At 40.5% G+C, this 17,469-nt stretch overlaps 1 protein-coding gene across 1 annotated transcript in view; it reads right to left on the bottom strand.

Annotated features, from left to right (window-relative positions):
- Positions 1–16,402, bottom strand: part of cplx2a (complexin 2a) — a 29,522-nt gene extending 13,120 nt beyond the window's left edge. Inside the window, exons 1-2 of the mRNA XM_074697972.1 lie at positions 16,154–16,402; positions 14,851–14,935 (exon numbers count right to left, since the gene is read on the bottom strand). Coding sequence (XP_074554073.1) covers positions 14,851–14,881 — 31 coding nt within the window. The 5' untranslated portion in view covers positions 14,882–14,935; positions 16,154–16,402. The remainder of the gene's footprint in view (positions 1–14,850; positions 14,936–16,153) is intronic.
- Positions 16,403–17,469: the final 1,067 nt, after the last annotated feature.

Raw genomic sequence — 17,469 nt, 5'->3', positions numbered from 1 at the left:
TGAGATAGCAGCTTATATTTCAGTTTGAGTGTTCATCTGCGCTGTTTGTTCACAGCTTTAATCTCCACGACGCATAAAAACATTCATATAGAATTCTGTTTGCATCCATCAGCTGCTGCTGGGAGCAAAAACTGCAAGATTCAAGCAATGCATACGCGTTGGTTTGAAGTGTTTGAAATATTAAAGAGGGGGTACTCTGCTCACCCATATTCTAAACATGGATGTAAAGTTTCAATGCTGGATGTGCAGACACTTGAGGATCTCCTGGCTGGCTTATGACACGTTAAAGAAGGGAGGGCTGCCCATTGCTGCACCCCTGAGCTGACCAATCAGAAGGAAGGGGGTTAATCTTAAAGAGGCAGTAGCTAAATTTAAGTGTTTCTGTAAAAAGCTGAAATAAGTGTTGTTTAAAACAGCAGTAAGAGGGAAAAAATGGATGTTTTTGCTGTAAATCATGTAAACATACTCTTAAAGGGACAGTACAAAGCCTAAAAAACGCACAATACCCCCTCTTTAATTCTTTTATTGATAAATTTTTGATTTGAAATGCTCACAGATGTTAAATTTCACACCATTCAGAATCATTTCATGGTTCAAGCAGAGAAACATCTTCATGTGAAGGCATCCATTCAGCCTGTAAGTGGAGCACTGACTCACTGCCTACGCCTCGTTTTCAAAGGACCCCCTCTTTAAACTAATCCACAGCAAACCAAAATAAACCAGGTCTGATTTCCCAAAATCTTTTGGATCGTCTTTGTCCAAATGTTTAACCGAGGATCCTGGGAGACAAAGACAGAGTTATATTGAGCTCTGTATGATCCGGCCTCCTGCTTTGTGGACCCGTTTGGAGATGCAGCAGCGAGCTTTGAGAGCAGAATGATTCTATTAAGCTCTCCGCATCCCGTAAGCCGTGTCAGGCTCTGTTTCTGATTAAGCGTCTCTTCGTTTCATTCCTGCACACCGAGTAGAATTGTGAAAATGACACTTGAACGTTTCAGGCGATAAACGCCAGAGCAAGAAGCTGACAGGTTGGCTTTTGGTTTCCTTTTATCTGCTCAGGAACAAGTCAACATCAGGGAAAAAAACTGTCTCATCATGATGATCCAACTGAAGTTTGCAAGCCTGATATTCTTACAGGATCTGACTCCTGAACTAAATTTTCTGCAAATATTACATTTTAATCCTGAAGACTAAAAACAAAATGATAGAAATGTCTTGCTCTTAAAGTGATCCTCCGGGATGGAACAAGTTGGGTCCTATCACAAGGTTTAGGGCAGAAATTACCCCTACAGCAGTGTTTTTGTGCAGCAGAAGCTCAGAGCGCTCACACCAAACACCCCCTCCCTGCTCCTCTGCAGGTTTCCTCTGCACTCAGACGGGGCCATTTTTTACTTGACCAAAAACACAAATAAACGGACTCCCACCGAAAAACTCTGATATCGGTCTGTATTCATGCTTTATTTAGAGACTTTTCAGCGCGTTACTTTCACACAAAAACACCGCTAAATAAGGCTCTAGTTCTCATCGGGTCGTAAAACGGCGCTACCTCCGCTGCAGAGCCACAGCTGGCTACGAGGCGCTGACCGCTTAGTGTATCAGTCCATGTGCGCGGCGTGCCAGATATAAACAAACACAGGTAGTCTGCCAGGACGAAGAGACACGATGAGCCTCAGCCTTTAGCCCTTATTTTAGCCTTTAGCTAGTGTTTCAGCCTTTCGCACATGTTTTTAGCCTTTAGCTTGCGTTTCAGCCTTTAGCCCTTGTTGAAGCTCTTAGCTTGTGTTTTTGCCTTTAGCCTGTGTTTTAGTTTTTTTGTGTGTTTAAGCCTATAGCCTGTGTTTTACCCCATTTTTTTAGCATTTCGCATGTGCTCTATCACTTCCCTGTTTATCTCCCACATGCTCCAGCGTCCACCATCACTACAAAATCAATCACAGAATTTGTTTTCAGCAGAGAAAAACACAGATCTCTCTTCTCTCTACTTAACTTCTTCAGCCATGTCTTTTTCATAGATGCTTTAACGTGCCGTAAATCCCGAGTTGTGCTCGGCATATATGCAGAAGTCAGACTTGTTCAATATCACTTAGAAACTCCTCACGGCCCCTTTAAGTTGATGATAATGTTTCAGGTTATATTTTGTTGACTGGATTGTAACTCTCTAGAAAAAAAAGATATTTCAGTTTTACAGTTTTGGCAAATCAATTCGACTATGAGCTGAATTCTATAGGGTTAAAGTTTTTTTTTTTTTGGTCCACCTTTAAAGTGAGACTTATCTCCGTATTTTCAGCCAGGGGTGAAGTTTCGTCGATACTTGGCTGCTGCTCTGCTGCTGAGATAAACGGTGTCATCTCTCTAATTCTTCCCTTTTAAAAATTCTGCTGAAAACGGTTGTTAAATCCACCGTCTTAGGGGAGCGACGGGGAGAAGACTAACCTTGGCTAACTCTCCCAGTGCTTGAACTTTTGACAGCATCACACGACTTATCTCCTCCTTTCCCCTCTCAGGGTGCTCCGGTAAATCCCTCTCTAAACCCAGAGTGTGGTGGGAAAGGAGATGAGCATTAAGATCTGGGTCTGGCCTTCAGGACGGGAAGCATTGTCTCCATACGGCTCAAAGATGTGTCAGGGAGGAGGAGGAGGAGGAGGAGGAGGAGGAGGGGAGCGCTGGCTGTTGTTCTGCTGTATAATTGGTGGCCGTTACGCGTACAGTTTGCTTACATTTCCCCCAGGAGGAGCCGCTCTACACGGAGCATCAAGGAGACGACGCTTTTATTAACGCCGGGTGTGTGAAGTTCACAAAGCGCGCCCTCCTGACACACACTTTAGGAAATGCACTGTTAGAATAAATGGTTAAGGGAACGTGTGTTACATAAAGATGCGGCTTCACAGAGCATCACCTGCATCCTACAGACGTCTCCTCCTCCTTCTCTTCCCTCTGATGGAGCTGATAAACCTCCTCTGCGTCCAGCTGCTGTCACACTCGCTGTCGTTTCCTGTGAAGCCTCCTGACTGCCAGCTTTCTGGATGTGGGCTGCGTGTCCGGGCTTATTTCTGGGAAAGCTGCTGACACATTTGGAGATGCCCACAGACAGTTTGGGGGGACGGTGGAACCTGAGTGGGAAAGTTTGACACTTTGTTCTCTCTCTCTGCAGGATCCAGACCTGATCCTGAGTGGACCAGTTTTCAGCACCAGGAACTGTCAAATACTGTGGAGAACTCATTCAGAGCAAGATACCCTGTGGATATGCTGCCCCCTAGTGGACAGAGCAGCAACTCCCCCACTTTGACTGAAGGGATGGTTATTGGAAATTCTCTGGCTTCTATTCAACAGCTAGTCATCAAACTCTGCTTATTTTGAAAGGATAAAGTAGTTTATTATTACTATTTTTGGGCTTTTGAGTAACTACAACACAACAAAGACCAAGGGCCACAGTATAAAAAAAGAGAAAAACAAATAATAAAGATGTTAAAATGCAGGATTTATGCTGAAATGTTATGAGATTCAAGTCATAGTGTGACAAAATAAAGACGTATTGTTTTAAAATCAAGTTTGTAGCCCAAAGACATTAAAGCAGTGGTGGCCAATCTGTGGCTCGAGAGCCGCAAGTGTCTCTTTGCCTTTGGGTGTGCGGCTCTTCAATCCACTCATAAAATGGATAAATTGATGCCAACGTTGGGATCAGCACTGATCAATACTTGGGTGATGAGATTGGTACTAAAGTTTCAGTTTCTTTTCTCTACATGTGCTCCTCTCATAGATAGATAGATAGATAGATAGATAGATAGATAGATAGATAGATAGATAGATAGATAGATAGATAGATAGATAGATAGATAGATAGATAGATGGAACTTTTAATAATTTAACTTCACCAGATCATCTTTGAACCTTATTTTACTTTATTTATATCGGTAAGTCATGGCCTAGAAGACTTCACAAAACTTTATCTGAAGTGTCTTTATACTACATTTTTTCTAATTTTTCCCATTTTTTTATTTATTAAATTTTGTTATTTATATTTTTTGTTATCTATTAATTTTTTCTTATTTATTTATTTTGTTATTTATTATTTTTTATTTATTTATTTTGTTATTTATTATTTTTTCTTATTTATTTATTTTTATTATTTATTAAGTTTTATTATTTGTTTATTAATTTTTCTTATTAATTATTAATTTTTTAATTTATATGTATCTATTTATAGTATTTATTTATTTATATTTTTCATTTCTTTTTGTTTATTTATTTATTTATTTAGGCCCTTATTCTATGTCATAACAGCTAACAATATTTAAAAATAAAAAAGAGAAAAACAGCTGATTTTCAAAACAAACAACCTCTGCTCCCTCTGTCACTCAGCCTCTGATGTCAGTTACTCTGCACATGACCGGATGAATTATTTATGTAATCTTTACAGTCAACCATCAAAAACACTCGCACACACACACACACACACACACACACACACACACACACACACACACACACACACACACACACAGAAACACACCCCTTTGTGCTCTCACAGACGCTCAAGGTCAATCCGATGCACTGAATTTGATTTGCTTGAGTAGTGCACAAGAAAAGATGTGAGGTGCGTGTGTGTGCGCGCGTGTGTGTGTGTGTCAGTGTCTCCCAGCAGTAACCCTTTAGACCAATCAAGCGACGTGGGGCAGATTTCCTCGGCCAATCACAGCTGAGTGCTGCTAAATGTGATTATGCTGCACTTTGAGGAGGTGGAGGAGGAACATCTCGAGGTGTCTGGTGTTTTCATTCACGCTCAGACCACACAGCTCAGGCACACTTGAACCCCTGAAATGTCGTCCATTAGCGGGAAATGATGGACTCGCTGCCACTTCGTTAACGCTCCATGTTGACAAACGATGAAATGTTTATGAAGTAAGGGAAGAGGGTTGCTAAGAGTGACGGATTACGGTTTTTTCAGCACACCTGGAGGCTGAAGAAGTCGAGAAAGCGTTGAGGAATAATTATTTCATGGGGGAACAGTTGTTCTTTTAGGAGGCTCTCTTCAGCTCGGTGCTGAAGCGTTTCTCTTTGTGGAGACTATTTCCAGCTGTGGACTGATACACATTTAATGCACCACTGAGTTCAGCAGCAGGACAGTGTGTTTGAGTCAGAGCGCAGCGTCGGAGCTCCTCTCTGTGTCTCTGACTGTTTGATAAACTTATTTTAGACGACATAATTTCATTTTGAACATAAAACTATCAGCCCTCTTTAAGAAGTGTTGTCACTGTCTTTTTATTCTACATTAAGAAGCAAATATGTGATGAAGAAGTGGGCAGGAAGCCTTTTTAAATCAGCTAATTCACTATGTAATCCACGCTGCCGTTTATTGAAAAATAAAGCCAAAAAACTGAAGCTCACTGTCGGTTTTCTCTCCTCTCTTTTATCTTTCTGGAGTTGCAGTGGAGGCAAAGCTCTTCAAACCCCTCTCCTCAAAGGCACATCACTTTTGCAGAACAACAAAAACTGTCAAATGTTTGGCAGAGTGCGTACAGCCCTTGGAAGAAGGATGAAAAATTAAACGTGTTTTGTTTTTCCTTTGAGTCTGTCTCGAAAGCTTTAGAGGAGAACAGGCCTCTCGTCGTCAGACGCTATTTTGAGCAGCTGGAGTTAGCGGAGCGCTAACAGAGCGTGAAGGGTTATCCAGAGAGCATGTGCGGTTTGAACACTCGTGGAGCGTCAGGAGATCAATAATCCTTTCATTACAAACACGTGGGTTTATGTTAAAGGGCTTATTGCAGGTTAAAGATAACAGTTCAGGAAAATTACTTTAAAATAATATTTTGAAAGAAATTTTCCACGGGATCTCCTAAAGATGTTTTAGTACGTTTTTTTTTCCTTCCTCATTAAAAAGTGTCATTTGAAGGTGACGTCACGAAGGGAGGTCTAGCTGCTTCTGCTTCAGTTTAACATTAATAAACATGGATCAGATTGTTAGTGAAGAGGAAGAAAATCTCAATTCCTATCCATATGATGGTCCCCAGGATTATAATTATGAGCCTGTAAGGAAAGATGGAGAACCAGAGGAGAGCAGAGCAGGTAGAGTCAGATAACCAAGACTTAGCTACGGCGCTCAGCTCATGTTTCCGACGGGTTGAATCTCTGATAAATCTGCCTTAATCCTTGGTGGCACAGATTCAACAAGGTCCTGGAAACCTTCCTCAGAGAGTTTGGTCCATATTGACATGATAGCATCAACAGTTGCTGCAGATTTGTGGTCTGAACATCCATGATGAGAATCTCCCGTTCCACCACATCCCAAAGGTGCTCTATTGGATTGAGATCTGGGGACTGTGGAGGACATTTGAGTACAGGGAACTCATTGTCATGTTGAAGAAAGCAGTCTGAGATGATTCCAGCTTTATGACATGGAGCGTTATCCTGCTGGAAGTAGCCATCAGAAGATGGGTACACTGTGCTCATAAAGGGATGGACATGGTCAGCAACAATACTCAGGTAGGCTGTGGACTTTTTTTTTTTCCTTTTTTTTCTTTTTTCTCTTTTTTTCCCTTTTTTTCTTCTTTTTTCTTTTTCCTTTTTATTTCTTTTTTTCCCTTTTTTCTTTTTTCTCTTTTTTTCTTTTTTTTTCTTCTTTTTTCTTTTTCCTTTTTCTTTCTTTTTTTCCCTTTTTCTCTTTTTTTCTTTTTTCTTTCTTCTTTTTATCTTTTTACCTTTCTTCTTTTTCCTTTTTCTCTTTCTTTTCTTTTCTCTCTTTTTCTTTTTTTTCCCTTTTTTTCCTTTTTTTCTCCTTTTTTTCTTTTTTTTTCTGTGGACTTTAAACCATGCTCAGTTGGTACTAAGGGGCCCAAAGTGAGCCAAGAAAATCTCCCCCACACCATTACACCAGCAGCAGCCTGAACCGTTGATACAAGGCAGGATGGGTCCATGCTTTCATGTTGTTGAGGCCAAATTCTGAGCCTACCATCTGAATGTGGAGCAGAAATCCAGACTCATCAGACCAGGCAACGTTTCTCCAATCTTCTATTGTCCAGTTTTGGTGTTGCTGTGTGAATTGTAGCCTCAGTTTCCTGTTCTTAGCTGACAGGAGGGTCACCCGGTGTGGTCTTCTGCTGCTGTAGCCCATCTGCCTCAAGGTTGGACGTGTTGTGTGTTCAGAGATGCTCTTCTGCAGACCTCGGTTGTAACCAGTGGTTATTTGAGTTACTGTTGCCTTTCTATCAGCTCCAACCAGTCTGTCCATTCTCCTCTGACCTCTGGCATCAACAAGGCATTTTGTCCCACAGAACTGCTGCTCACTGGATATTTTCTCTGTTTGGGACCATTCTCTGTAAACCCTAGAGATGGTTGTGGGTTCAAATCCCAGTAGATCAGCAGTTTCTGAAATACTCAGACCAACAACTATGCCACGTTCAAAGTCCCTTAAATCACCTTTCTTCCTCATTCTGATGCTCACTTTGAACTGCAGCTCAAAGCGGAAAACAAAATCAATGATTGACTTGTTCTACATCCATTATCAGACCATGTTGAGTGTTACTTTTAAAAAAATATGCCCTTTAAATAGAAGCAAGCTTTGAATATGTCTCTTTACATGATAGCGTTAGCATTTAGCATCACATAACTGCTTGTACATTTTCTATCAGAATCTGTCTTTTCCTTTTTCTCTCATTATTTATTCACAGCTTTTAAATTTAATTTGGAGTCAACACTCTTAGCGTCCTACGTCAAGAGATAAATCCACTAATAACTCTTAAACCCTAATAGGAACCGGATCTGTTCTGACCCCTCTGGCTCTCCATCCTCTGATTGTTTGGCCTGTGTTTGGTCTGGATTTTGCTGCGCTGTCAGACGGCGACTCTTTCTGCTGAGTTTGTTGGGTGACGAGGGCCTGATGAGTCTCTATAAAAGGGAGAGGGTGCTGCCAGTGCATTAACTGAACCTCCAAAGGCTTCTTTGGTTACAGATTCTTGGACCACAATAGCATTGTTGGACCGGGATGATTCAGCAGGACCCACATCCAGAGCGATCCATCTGCAGACTGCAGGTGTTTGTTTGACACATCTCTGTATCGCTGCGTCAGTCTTTGCAAAGGAAAATCTTAATTACATTATGACACAAATGTTTAGACTCAGCAGTGGATGGAAGCAACACATTTAGCTTAAATTTGTCACATTACTTTAGGAGATGACGTTAGTTTGGGTAAACGAGACAGATACCACATACTCTATTTCTGACCCTACTTCCTTAAATACTTGATTCTGATTGGTCTGTGCTTTAGATACCAGAGGCAGAGAGATCGCCTGTCAAATCAGTCCACAGGAAAGAGTTTAGAGAGTTTAGCTTCTGCTTGTTGACACTGCATTAGCTTCTGTTTGCATCAAATTGGTACACAGTATTTTTAGACTGGATCCTGCAAAGTGATCCGAGCACCTGGAGCAGGTCTGTGTTCACACATTTCTACGCTTTTTTTCCTAAATGTGGTTTTGGATGATCATCTATGAGCTCTGCTTCGGTCAAAACCTTCTTCAATTGGCAATTTTTGCTGCTGTTGATTGAAATTAAAGTACAAATTCATTCATTTATCATAAAGTGCTTCCTAAATATCCTATGGGAGGATATGGCTTAAATTGACCTATTACTAAGCCCCGTCCTCAAACATGATGAGCCAATCACAGTGTGCAGACCTTCTCATAGACTGGGTCATTCTCTGCCTGGACGTCTATTGGAATATATCACAGAAAGTCGGTTTTCATTTGGTTTTATTCACTTTTTCTGAAAACTTAAAAGGATGTTTCCAACTGCTCTCAGGTCAGCTGACATCATATTTCAGGCTGTAAAGAAATATAACGTTATCTTTAACACTAGAAATACCACTGCAGTCTGACGGACAGTTTGGGATTCTCCAACACTAGCTAAAGTTAGCCTAGCGTTAGCTCCTAGCTGTGTTGTTCATGTCACTTTGCTTGTTGGGATTTCATTGGCCTGTTTGGTTCCAGTTTTAGGGGCTCTAGTTAAGCTCTGTGATGTCACCCATCTGTTCCTGATACACAGTAATGAAGCCTATTGTCGGCGGCAGCCATATTGGAAATGTTGACTCAAAAGATGGGCTTTGAGCCTCTTTGGGCAGCTAAGGGTGTCCACCTGTCAGTCAGGTGAGCTGTTCCTTTGATCTTAACATTGTCTAAATGCATTTATAATAAATGCAGCTCACCAAAGTCACCAGTCTTTCTGCAGCCAAGTCTTCAGTAGACGCTCCCTGATCTGCACTGTGTCGCACTTACAAACAGGCTTCATGTTTTTAAACCTGAGCTTGCTGCTGAGTTGTAAGCTAATAAAAAAAAGTTTTAATAAGTATGAGATAATTTTTCAATTTATTTATCTTTTGTTTGATTCTGGTATTTATTTTTCTTCTTCTTCTCTTTATATTTGTTTCATCAGGTAGAATATAACCTGAAGTACAAACCCTGATGTTACACACTCTGGTACAGCAGGTGGAGGTGTTCACCTGTGATTATGATGAAGGATCCACCAATAATCCAAAAGAAGAAGAAGAAGAAGAAGAAGAAGAAGAAAAAGAAGAAGAAGAAGAAGCTTGGGGTCTAGATGCAAATTTTGTACAAGAAAAAAGTAAAAAAAAAAAAAGAGTTTTTTCTTAAAATAAATAAATAAAAATTTTATGTCTTGAAATAAATAAATAAATAATTCAAAATACATAAATCAAAATAAATACATGATTTAAAATAAATAAATTAGAATTAATGCATGTGTAAATAATTACATATATAAATAAATAAAATAACAATAATTTAAAATAAATTGATTAAAATTATAAATACAAAATAAAAAAAATAATGAAGACGGGATGTTTGTGGATGCTCCAGTTCAGAGGAAGAAGAAGAAGAAGAAAAAGGAAGCTTGGTGTCTAGATGCAAATTTTGTACAAGAAAAAATAAAAAAATAAAAATTGTACTTCTTAAAATAAATAAATTAATAATTAATTACTTATAATCAATAAATAATTTAAAATACATTTATCAAAATAAATACATAATTTTAAAAAAATAAATTGAAATAAATAAAATATAATATATAATTAATTAATTTAAAATAAATACATTCATAAATTAATAAATAAAAGAAAAGAAATAAATAATTTAGAATATATTATTTGAAATAATTAATACAAAAATAAATAAATGAATAAAGGCAGGATGTTTGTGTATGCTCCAGTCTGCAGTAAAATCTAAACAACAGACACAGCAGAGGAGAAAAGCTACGGGAGTGATCCCCGGACCACTTTAACATCTTATCAGAGCAGACAGCTGACTGTGATCTCTCACAAGCTCTGCATCTTTTTAAAAACTATCTTAAAAAAACATTACCGTGATAATTCTTATGCCACGATAACCACGAGTTGACATCCAGCCCTGGACTGAGCCCTGTTGATATTTGGAGCCCTGATACCATCTCACTCTTTCCTCCTGAACTTCACAGATTCACGGAGGTTTCATTGAGTACTCCAGCTCCCGAGCGCCTGAGTGCTGACTCAGCACTTCCCAACTCTTTAACTCTGAAGTTAGTTTGACAGGATCGGGGGGTTTGCGGGGGCTGTTCAGTCAGGGAGACATTAGTCCCGAGGTGTGCAGCTCAATTAAACCCTGAGGGCCCCAGGCAGCAGTCAGACCCTGACTACATCAGCAGAAAAGTCAATGCTGCTGCAGCAATAAGCCAATGTAGAGTTTAATTACTGCATTTCTAAACATTTTACCTTTGTGTTCAGTCCCAGTAATGAATGTGTGCTTTGCTAAAGCGGGGGAAAACTTCCTGCAGCGCCGCAGACACAAAACGTCTGACATCAAATGCACTGAGGTGAACTTCTTCACATGAATAAAACATGATCCAAATCAATTTGGCTTCAGCTTCACGTGGAAATACATTTTTTATGAGGGACCTTGTTCACTTTTGTGCTCTTGTAATTTGATGTACAGCAAATAGGATAAAAAATGATAATGTACAGAGGAGTCTCAAGGTCTGTGCTGCGTCTTACAACGTCTGGAGGAGTTAGAAGTGACATTTTGGAGCATCATCGTCAATATTACTTAAAGGCTCTGTGAGGACTAACTGTTGGCCGTTGATTACAGTGACACCTGTGGCCACAGCTGGTAGTGATTTTTTCCAGGATAAAGACAGTGTTACACATCAGCACTATCACTCACTTTGCATGAGTCTTCTCTTTAACACTACTTTTCTTTCTTCAAAACTACTTTTCCCAGAATGCAAAGCGACAAGGTAAGGTATTTATTTGTAGTTACTAAATAAGACAACAATCAAACGTTGTAAACTCAGTTTTTGGCCTAGTTTAACATCCAGGAGGTGAGCAGACTGTTTTTTATTATCTATTTAAAACATTAAAAAAATGTATTACTATTTTTTTCTGAGAAAAAAAGTCAGAACTCTGACTTTTTTTCAGAAAATTATTAATTTAAAAAAATTTGGATTCTTTATTTTAGAGGCCCTAATCCTCTTTAGTACATATTTAACAGAAATGTATCGGAAATAATTGCTCACAGGATTCGTTAGCCCCAATACAAAGGCCAATAATGGTTGTTTTATACCTGATATGAGACGTTAATACAGCTCTGGTGTTTTAAGTCACTAAATGACATCACCTAATTAACATAATTTGACATTTCACAAAATTTATGTCAATGTTTTTATACCGTACTCTCAGTTAATGTTCATACATATACTTTAAGCTTATATTCACTTTCACATAACACTTATGCTTCCATATTGTACTTTCTTATGTTTGTTTATTTTGTGCCTTATGTCTTATTTTCTGTCCTTTGTTTTTAACACCTTAGAAAGCAGCAACTGTTTCCCCTCGGGGATCAATCAAGAATTTCTGATTCTGATTGGTATGTTATTGTCACATATGCTGTAGGAGAGAGGGATAAAACGTGGTAAAATGTTGAGAACTTTAAATGCACTTTTCTTTCCCTGCTGATTCTTTTTTTTTTTTTTATTAATGTTGAAAATAACAACCCTAATTTATTTTAATCTGGGCTTTGGATCAGCAAAAGTGACCCAAATTAGCCAAGCACATGTGGGATTCATTGCCTTTAGTGGCTTGCTCTGACTGCAGCTGGGAGAGACTGCTGCACAGGTGAAGAGGCTTAGTGAGAAGATGTCAGAGTCTTAACAAGAAGGGGTCTAAAACGTTGCTAAATAAAGCGACAAAGCTGCAAAATGGCAACAATGAGGGGCCGTTTACACGACAACAGTTTTAGGATGAACCGCAAAAGAATCAGGTTTCGGCCTCGCGTTTACACGGAAACAGCTTTTTAGCCGACCTAACACGGAAACCAGAGTGATTATGATTGTGGTGATCTACCGTGTTGAGCTTGTGCTGCTCAATCTGCTGAATCTGTGACTGTCTTTAACAAAATGAGCATCTGTTGCTCCACTTCTGCTCTTAGCATTCACCAACACACCTGATGATCAGCCCAACTCTACTTCAGAGGAGATCTACCAAAAGAAAGTTATATCACCACCTACAGGCCTGGCATGCTTACTACAGCATTTCCGTCTAAATGAAGAATTCTTTTCTCTGCATTTTTGAGTTTTGGGTGAAACATTGTCGTGTAGACGGACCTCACACTAGGGCTGAACGATTTCAAGAAAAGATTGAATTGCGAATTTTTCTGGCAGATATTGTGATTTCAATTCGATTCACGATTTTCTTCAAATCAAGCTTTGGGATATTCACATGTAGGGCTGAACGATTTCAGGAAAAGATCTAATTTTTCTGGCAGATATTGCAATTCACAATTTTTTAATCATCAATAGTGATGGTAAATAACCTGTTTTCATCAACTTCTACTCCTAAACAGAGGCTTTGTGTTGTTGACCTGCTTACCAGCACTTTTAACACATAGATTGTCTACGAATTTGTAAAACAGAATGTGTATAATACTTGACACAACAGATCCTGAGTCAGTCAGGGGCGCTGCAAAAAATTGCTGCTTTGGCGATCTCAAAATTGCATTGTCTAAAATTGCGATTCCGGTCTGAAAATGATAAATTGTTCAGCCCTACCTCACACCGTGTCGAAGTTAGGGTCATAATGGGTGTGTTTCCTCCCCTGTAGCGTCGGTTTTGTTTCGAACAATTTGAACAAATTTTCTTGTGACTTTGTTGACATGCGGTGCCACATGTGATGTAATTTAACCCCATACTTCAGGCCCTGACAGATTGATTGAAAACTTTACGTGCACTGCAGGATTCTCAGTGAAGTTTAATTCTGAAAAACTGATGTGGAACCAGTTCGCGATAACCAACTGTACTTTCTTTACCAGCTAACTAACTAACTTTAACGCTGGTGTAGCATTGTCAAAGGGACCTGGGGTCTCTGTGACACTAATAGATTCATGTTCTTTCAATAATCTGCTGATAATCTCATTTTAAACGTGGATTATGAACAGACAGTAAAGTAAGACCATTTCGAGATCACTTATAAAGTTCACCAGCGCCTTTAAGTTTTTGAGACAACTTAAACCATGTGTATCTCTGCCTTTTTAAACATTAGTTTAACATTTTTTGTTGTTAATACTGTGGTGACATCTTTATTCTGGGCTAGCTCACCATAATCTGAGCCCTCAGATGGATTAAAACCAATGATTTCACAGCTGAGCCCTGAAGTCCATCCAGCTGATTGAGAATATTTCAGTTATATGGCTCTACACCCTGACAGGCACTCACCCTCTATTAGATACTCTATTGATTAACTCTTTAATTGGTTGGTCTCATTATCTGATTCCTCCCCATGGGGAGCTTTAAAGACGCCATGCACTGTCAGCTGTTTTAAAGCAAAGAGGTCACTGTGTCCCGGCCCGTAAACATGCATCAATGACAGAAGAATAATCTCCCTGATAGCTTTACATATTGATTTCTGCTCGTATGATTGTCCTTCCTTTTTCTTTCTAAATCACCACCCTGCACCATAATCCATCAGGCTGGAGAAACGACAGGTTTACACACACTCTGTCCTTACACGGTATGTATAAAACATCCCCGGCACGGCTCAGAAAAACACCCACACTCTGTGAAAGTCTGCAGGCTGAGTGCAGCTCCGCTCGGGTAAAAGCAGCTTCAGATGCAGTGCAGTTGATTTAAGAATTCATAGCGCAGACACACGGCAGCTATGCAGAAAGAGGCAGCGCCGGCGCTCGCTGCATCCCAATGAGGAGCAGTTTTGGACTCCGTGTCCCAACTGCAACTGGCCCGGGGAACCGAAGACTGTACCGCTTTCGTGAAGCTGTACGGTAGCTGACAGGGAGGATGGATTACAGGGCTTTAATGAAGACTAATGAGGGGCAAAGATAGTGTTCTGCAGGATGATACCTGGAGGCTTTCGAGGACAAAAGTCTCAGGAAAAAACTGCTCCGGCCTCTTTGAAGCAAAGTGTTGGAAACTCATTTTAAAGCAGTACAATTACACATTTTGATCATTTCAACCTGCAGCCTCTCCTCAACCACTTTTTCCACAAAAGCACAAACACAGAGCAGCAATCAGTGAATCTGACCAACAGGATGACATTTTTAAATAAAACATCCCGCACCCTGAGGGGACTTTTAAAAGATGGATGCAGGAAAAAAAAGAGAGCATGAGGGGAGGAGAAGGATGGAGGGATGGAGGGAGGAGGGGGCGAATGCGTAGCTGATGTGTGAAGTCAGGAGTTTGGTGCAGGACGGATTATCTCAGCCCAGCGTCCCCCATAACTAGCGGGGCCAGCGCTCGTACGGTGCAGCTTTAAATCCCCGACACTGCAGTGCCGTTAAATCAACCTCCAGCCCGGCAGATACTCACCTCCCAGCGCAGCTTTCATTACAAAATTCATGATGAAGCAGTTCTGTGTTCTCTTCCTTCACTGGTCACGTTATCAGGGACAGACCTGCAGCCAGAGGACAGAATAACACGCTGCATGAATACCTCTGTTAGGACATGCAGTTTCACTCTCCACAACACTTTGACGGGATGGGGGAGGAAGAGGAGGAGGATGCTGATGCGGAAAAGGGAACGACCTCCAGATGGAGAGCGTGAAAGCTCCTCTACTTTATGAATCTTCCAAATTTCACTCTTTTCTCCTGAGTGGTGCAAAATTACATCCACAAAAAAAAGACTTTGATGCAATCAGCTCCACTCTGAGAGCCAGCGGGGGTATTTACTGACTCACCCTCCTGAGTATCCTGAGTATTATCCAGGCACCTGCGCCCTCCATTTACAACTAACACTTCATCTTGTGCACATATGTGCTGACGCTGTGATGCAACCTCATGGAAATAGCTCATAATTTAACAAAAAGGTGAACAGGACTGGGTCAGAGATGGTGCATGATTTCTGAGAGTTGCAGGAGAAGCTGTTGTCTCCTTCCTGCTGCTGCTGCAGGGTCTGACCTTGGACCTGTGGTACTGTAATGTGAGTCTGAGCTCACTTTTTCACCCAAATTACGACAAAAACAACCCAAATTGAAGCATTAAGTGGAGAATTAAAGTATGCAAATGTCTTATTCAGTGTTAGACTCATGAGTTTGCAGAGGTAGGACAGGCCTAGTTTTGATATTCCTGCACATTTCCTCCAGAACTCAACAGAAGGAAAGGGTGCAGTATGTTTACCACACTTCATCCTCTCATTTTGCAGCATTTTCTTCAAAGCAACGAGAGCAAAAATAACGAATCACTCTTAAAACTTGCTGCACTCATTTGTTCCCCAGCTGCCTCGTCCACGGGTCATTTCCATTCCGCAGCAGCTGAGCGCCTGCACATCATTTCCTGGTTCCTTCCTCACCACCACCACCATCATCATCCTCATGCAGCACCAGCAGCTTCTCCTCGCATGAACCCTTTACAGTAGCCCCATCTATTCAGCGCTGCTTTGTGCGGTGCAGCATTTCGGCACTGGTACACTAACGTCACCGCAGGCTACGTAGGCTCCCCGTTAAATGACTGCACCAACAAGATGAGGCACGTTTCATGCAGCCCCGATGGGAAGTGCACGGTCGCATCAGCATCTTTTCACCAAGTGCATGCACCCTTCGCCATCCGGTCCCGTACAGTAACGACACACTCTCAACCATCCGCGTCTCTCTGCGGCTTGTGCGGGCATCGCTTACCTTGTTTGGATCCTCCTCCAAGTCCTCAGCTTCGTCGCAGCAGCGGTTTTCAAGCAACCTCTTCTTCTTCGTCCTCCTCCTTCTTCTTCTTCTTCTTCTTCGGTGGAGGGAAAGAAATCACAAGTTGTGGGTCTGAGCGGAGGGATTGTGAGTCAGAGTGCGGCGCTCAGTTTGCAGACATGCCGGTTGTGTCAGAGTCGGGCTGCAGCGAAGACAGTGTATTCCTGCAGGACGAGATGAGAGCATGCAGAGGGAGAGGAGAGGAGAGGAGAGGGGGAGGGAGGGAGCACATGAATGTAACATCACCCGAGTGCAGCCTCGGTCCTTTTCATTTCAACAAAAATAAGCTGCAAAAACAGCAGAACAGGTCCAAAGTGCAGAAAAACAACTCATACAACTGTCTTCAAAGCGTCACATTTTAAAACTGCTGTTTTCATTTTTGTGATATTTCTCTTCACATCATAACACTTTAAATTAATCATCTTTTTTTTTTTTTTTTATTTAAGCCTAGTCTTATTTTTATCTCTTAAAAGACTCTAATCCTGGAGAGGAGAGTGAGTCTTGCTGCATCAGAAGCAGACGTTAAAAATTAAATGACCAAAAAAGTTAAAACATGGTAAAAAAAAAAAAAAAAAAATTAAAATTAAAATAATAATAAAAAATAAGACATTTTTGAAATCAATATCCAAAATATAATTATTAAGAAAAAAAAAAAAAGAAAAAAAAAAAAGTCTGTTGGGAAAATATGCCAGTTTTGAGGCTGCAGTGTTTGTCCACATGGGGGCAGTAATAACAGTTGTAAACCAAGGGGCAACATCCGGTTTAGAAAAATGAAGCCAAAGACTGGAAAGCCAAAAAGGACTTTAACAGCATTAAAAAAACATATTTACAGCCTGGTTACATAAAAAAAAAGGGTCTGAAGCACTAATTTCACTATCGGCACAAACATGTTATCATCATCTGATTGTTCAATCAGAGACAAAGCTCAGCTCATGTGACTGGCAGGCGCCCTATAGCTGTTAGAAAGGAAACTCACATATCCAATATGGCCGCTTCCTTTGATTAGCTTCATTTCACCATATCAGGAACAGACGTCACAGAAACTATGTCCATTCTTCAAACAGTCTATGCTGGAAACCAAAACCTGATTAACTGTAATTTCAAATTCAGCACATGACAAAAAGTTAGCTTTTAGCTCCATTTTTGGTCTCCACCACCTCACGAGCAAACGTAACCTTTGGCGGCTAAGTGCTCTAGCTTTGCAGCTGTCATATACAAATACATAGACTGAAGAATAAACCCTCGTTAGATTGAAA

The sequence above is a fragment of the Halichoeres trimaculatus genome, unplaced genomic scaffold (assembly GCF_033239565.1).
Source record: "Halichoeres trimaculatus isolate MK-OKI-2021-1 unplaced genomic scaffold, fHalTri1.1 fHalTri1_scaffold_2, whole genome shotgun sequence".
Classification (NCBI taxonomy): domain Eukaryota; kingdom Metazoa; phylum Chordata; class Actinopteri; order Labriformes; family Labridae; genus Halichoeres; species Halichoeres trimaculatus.
Note: the sequence above shows the minus strand (reverse complement) of the source record. Positions and strands in the feature narration are given on the sequence as shown.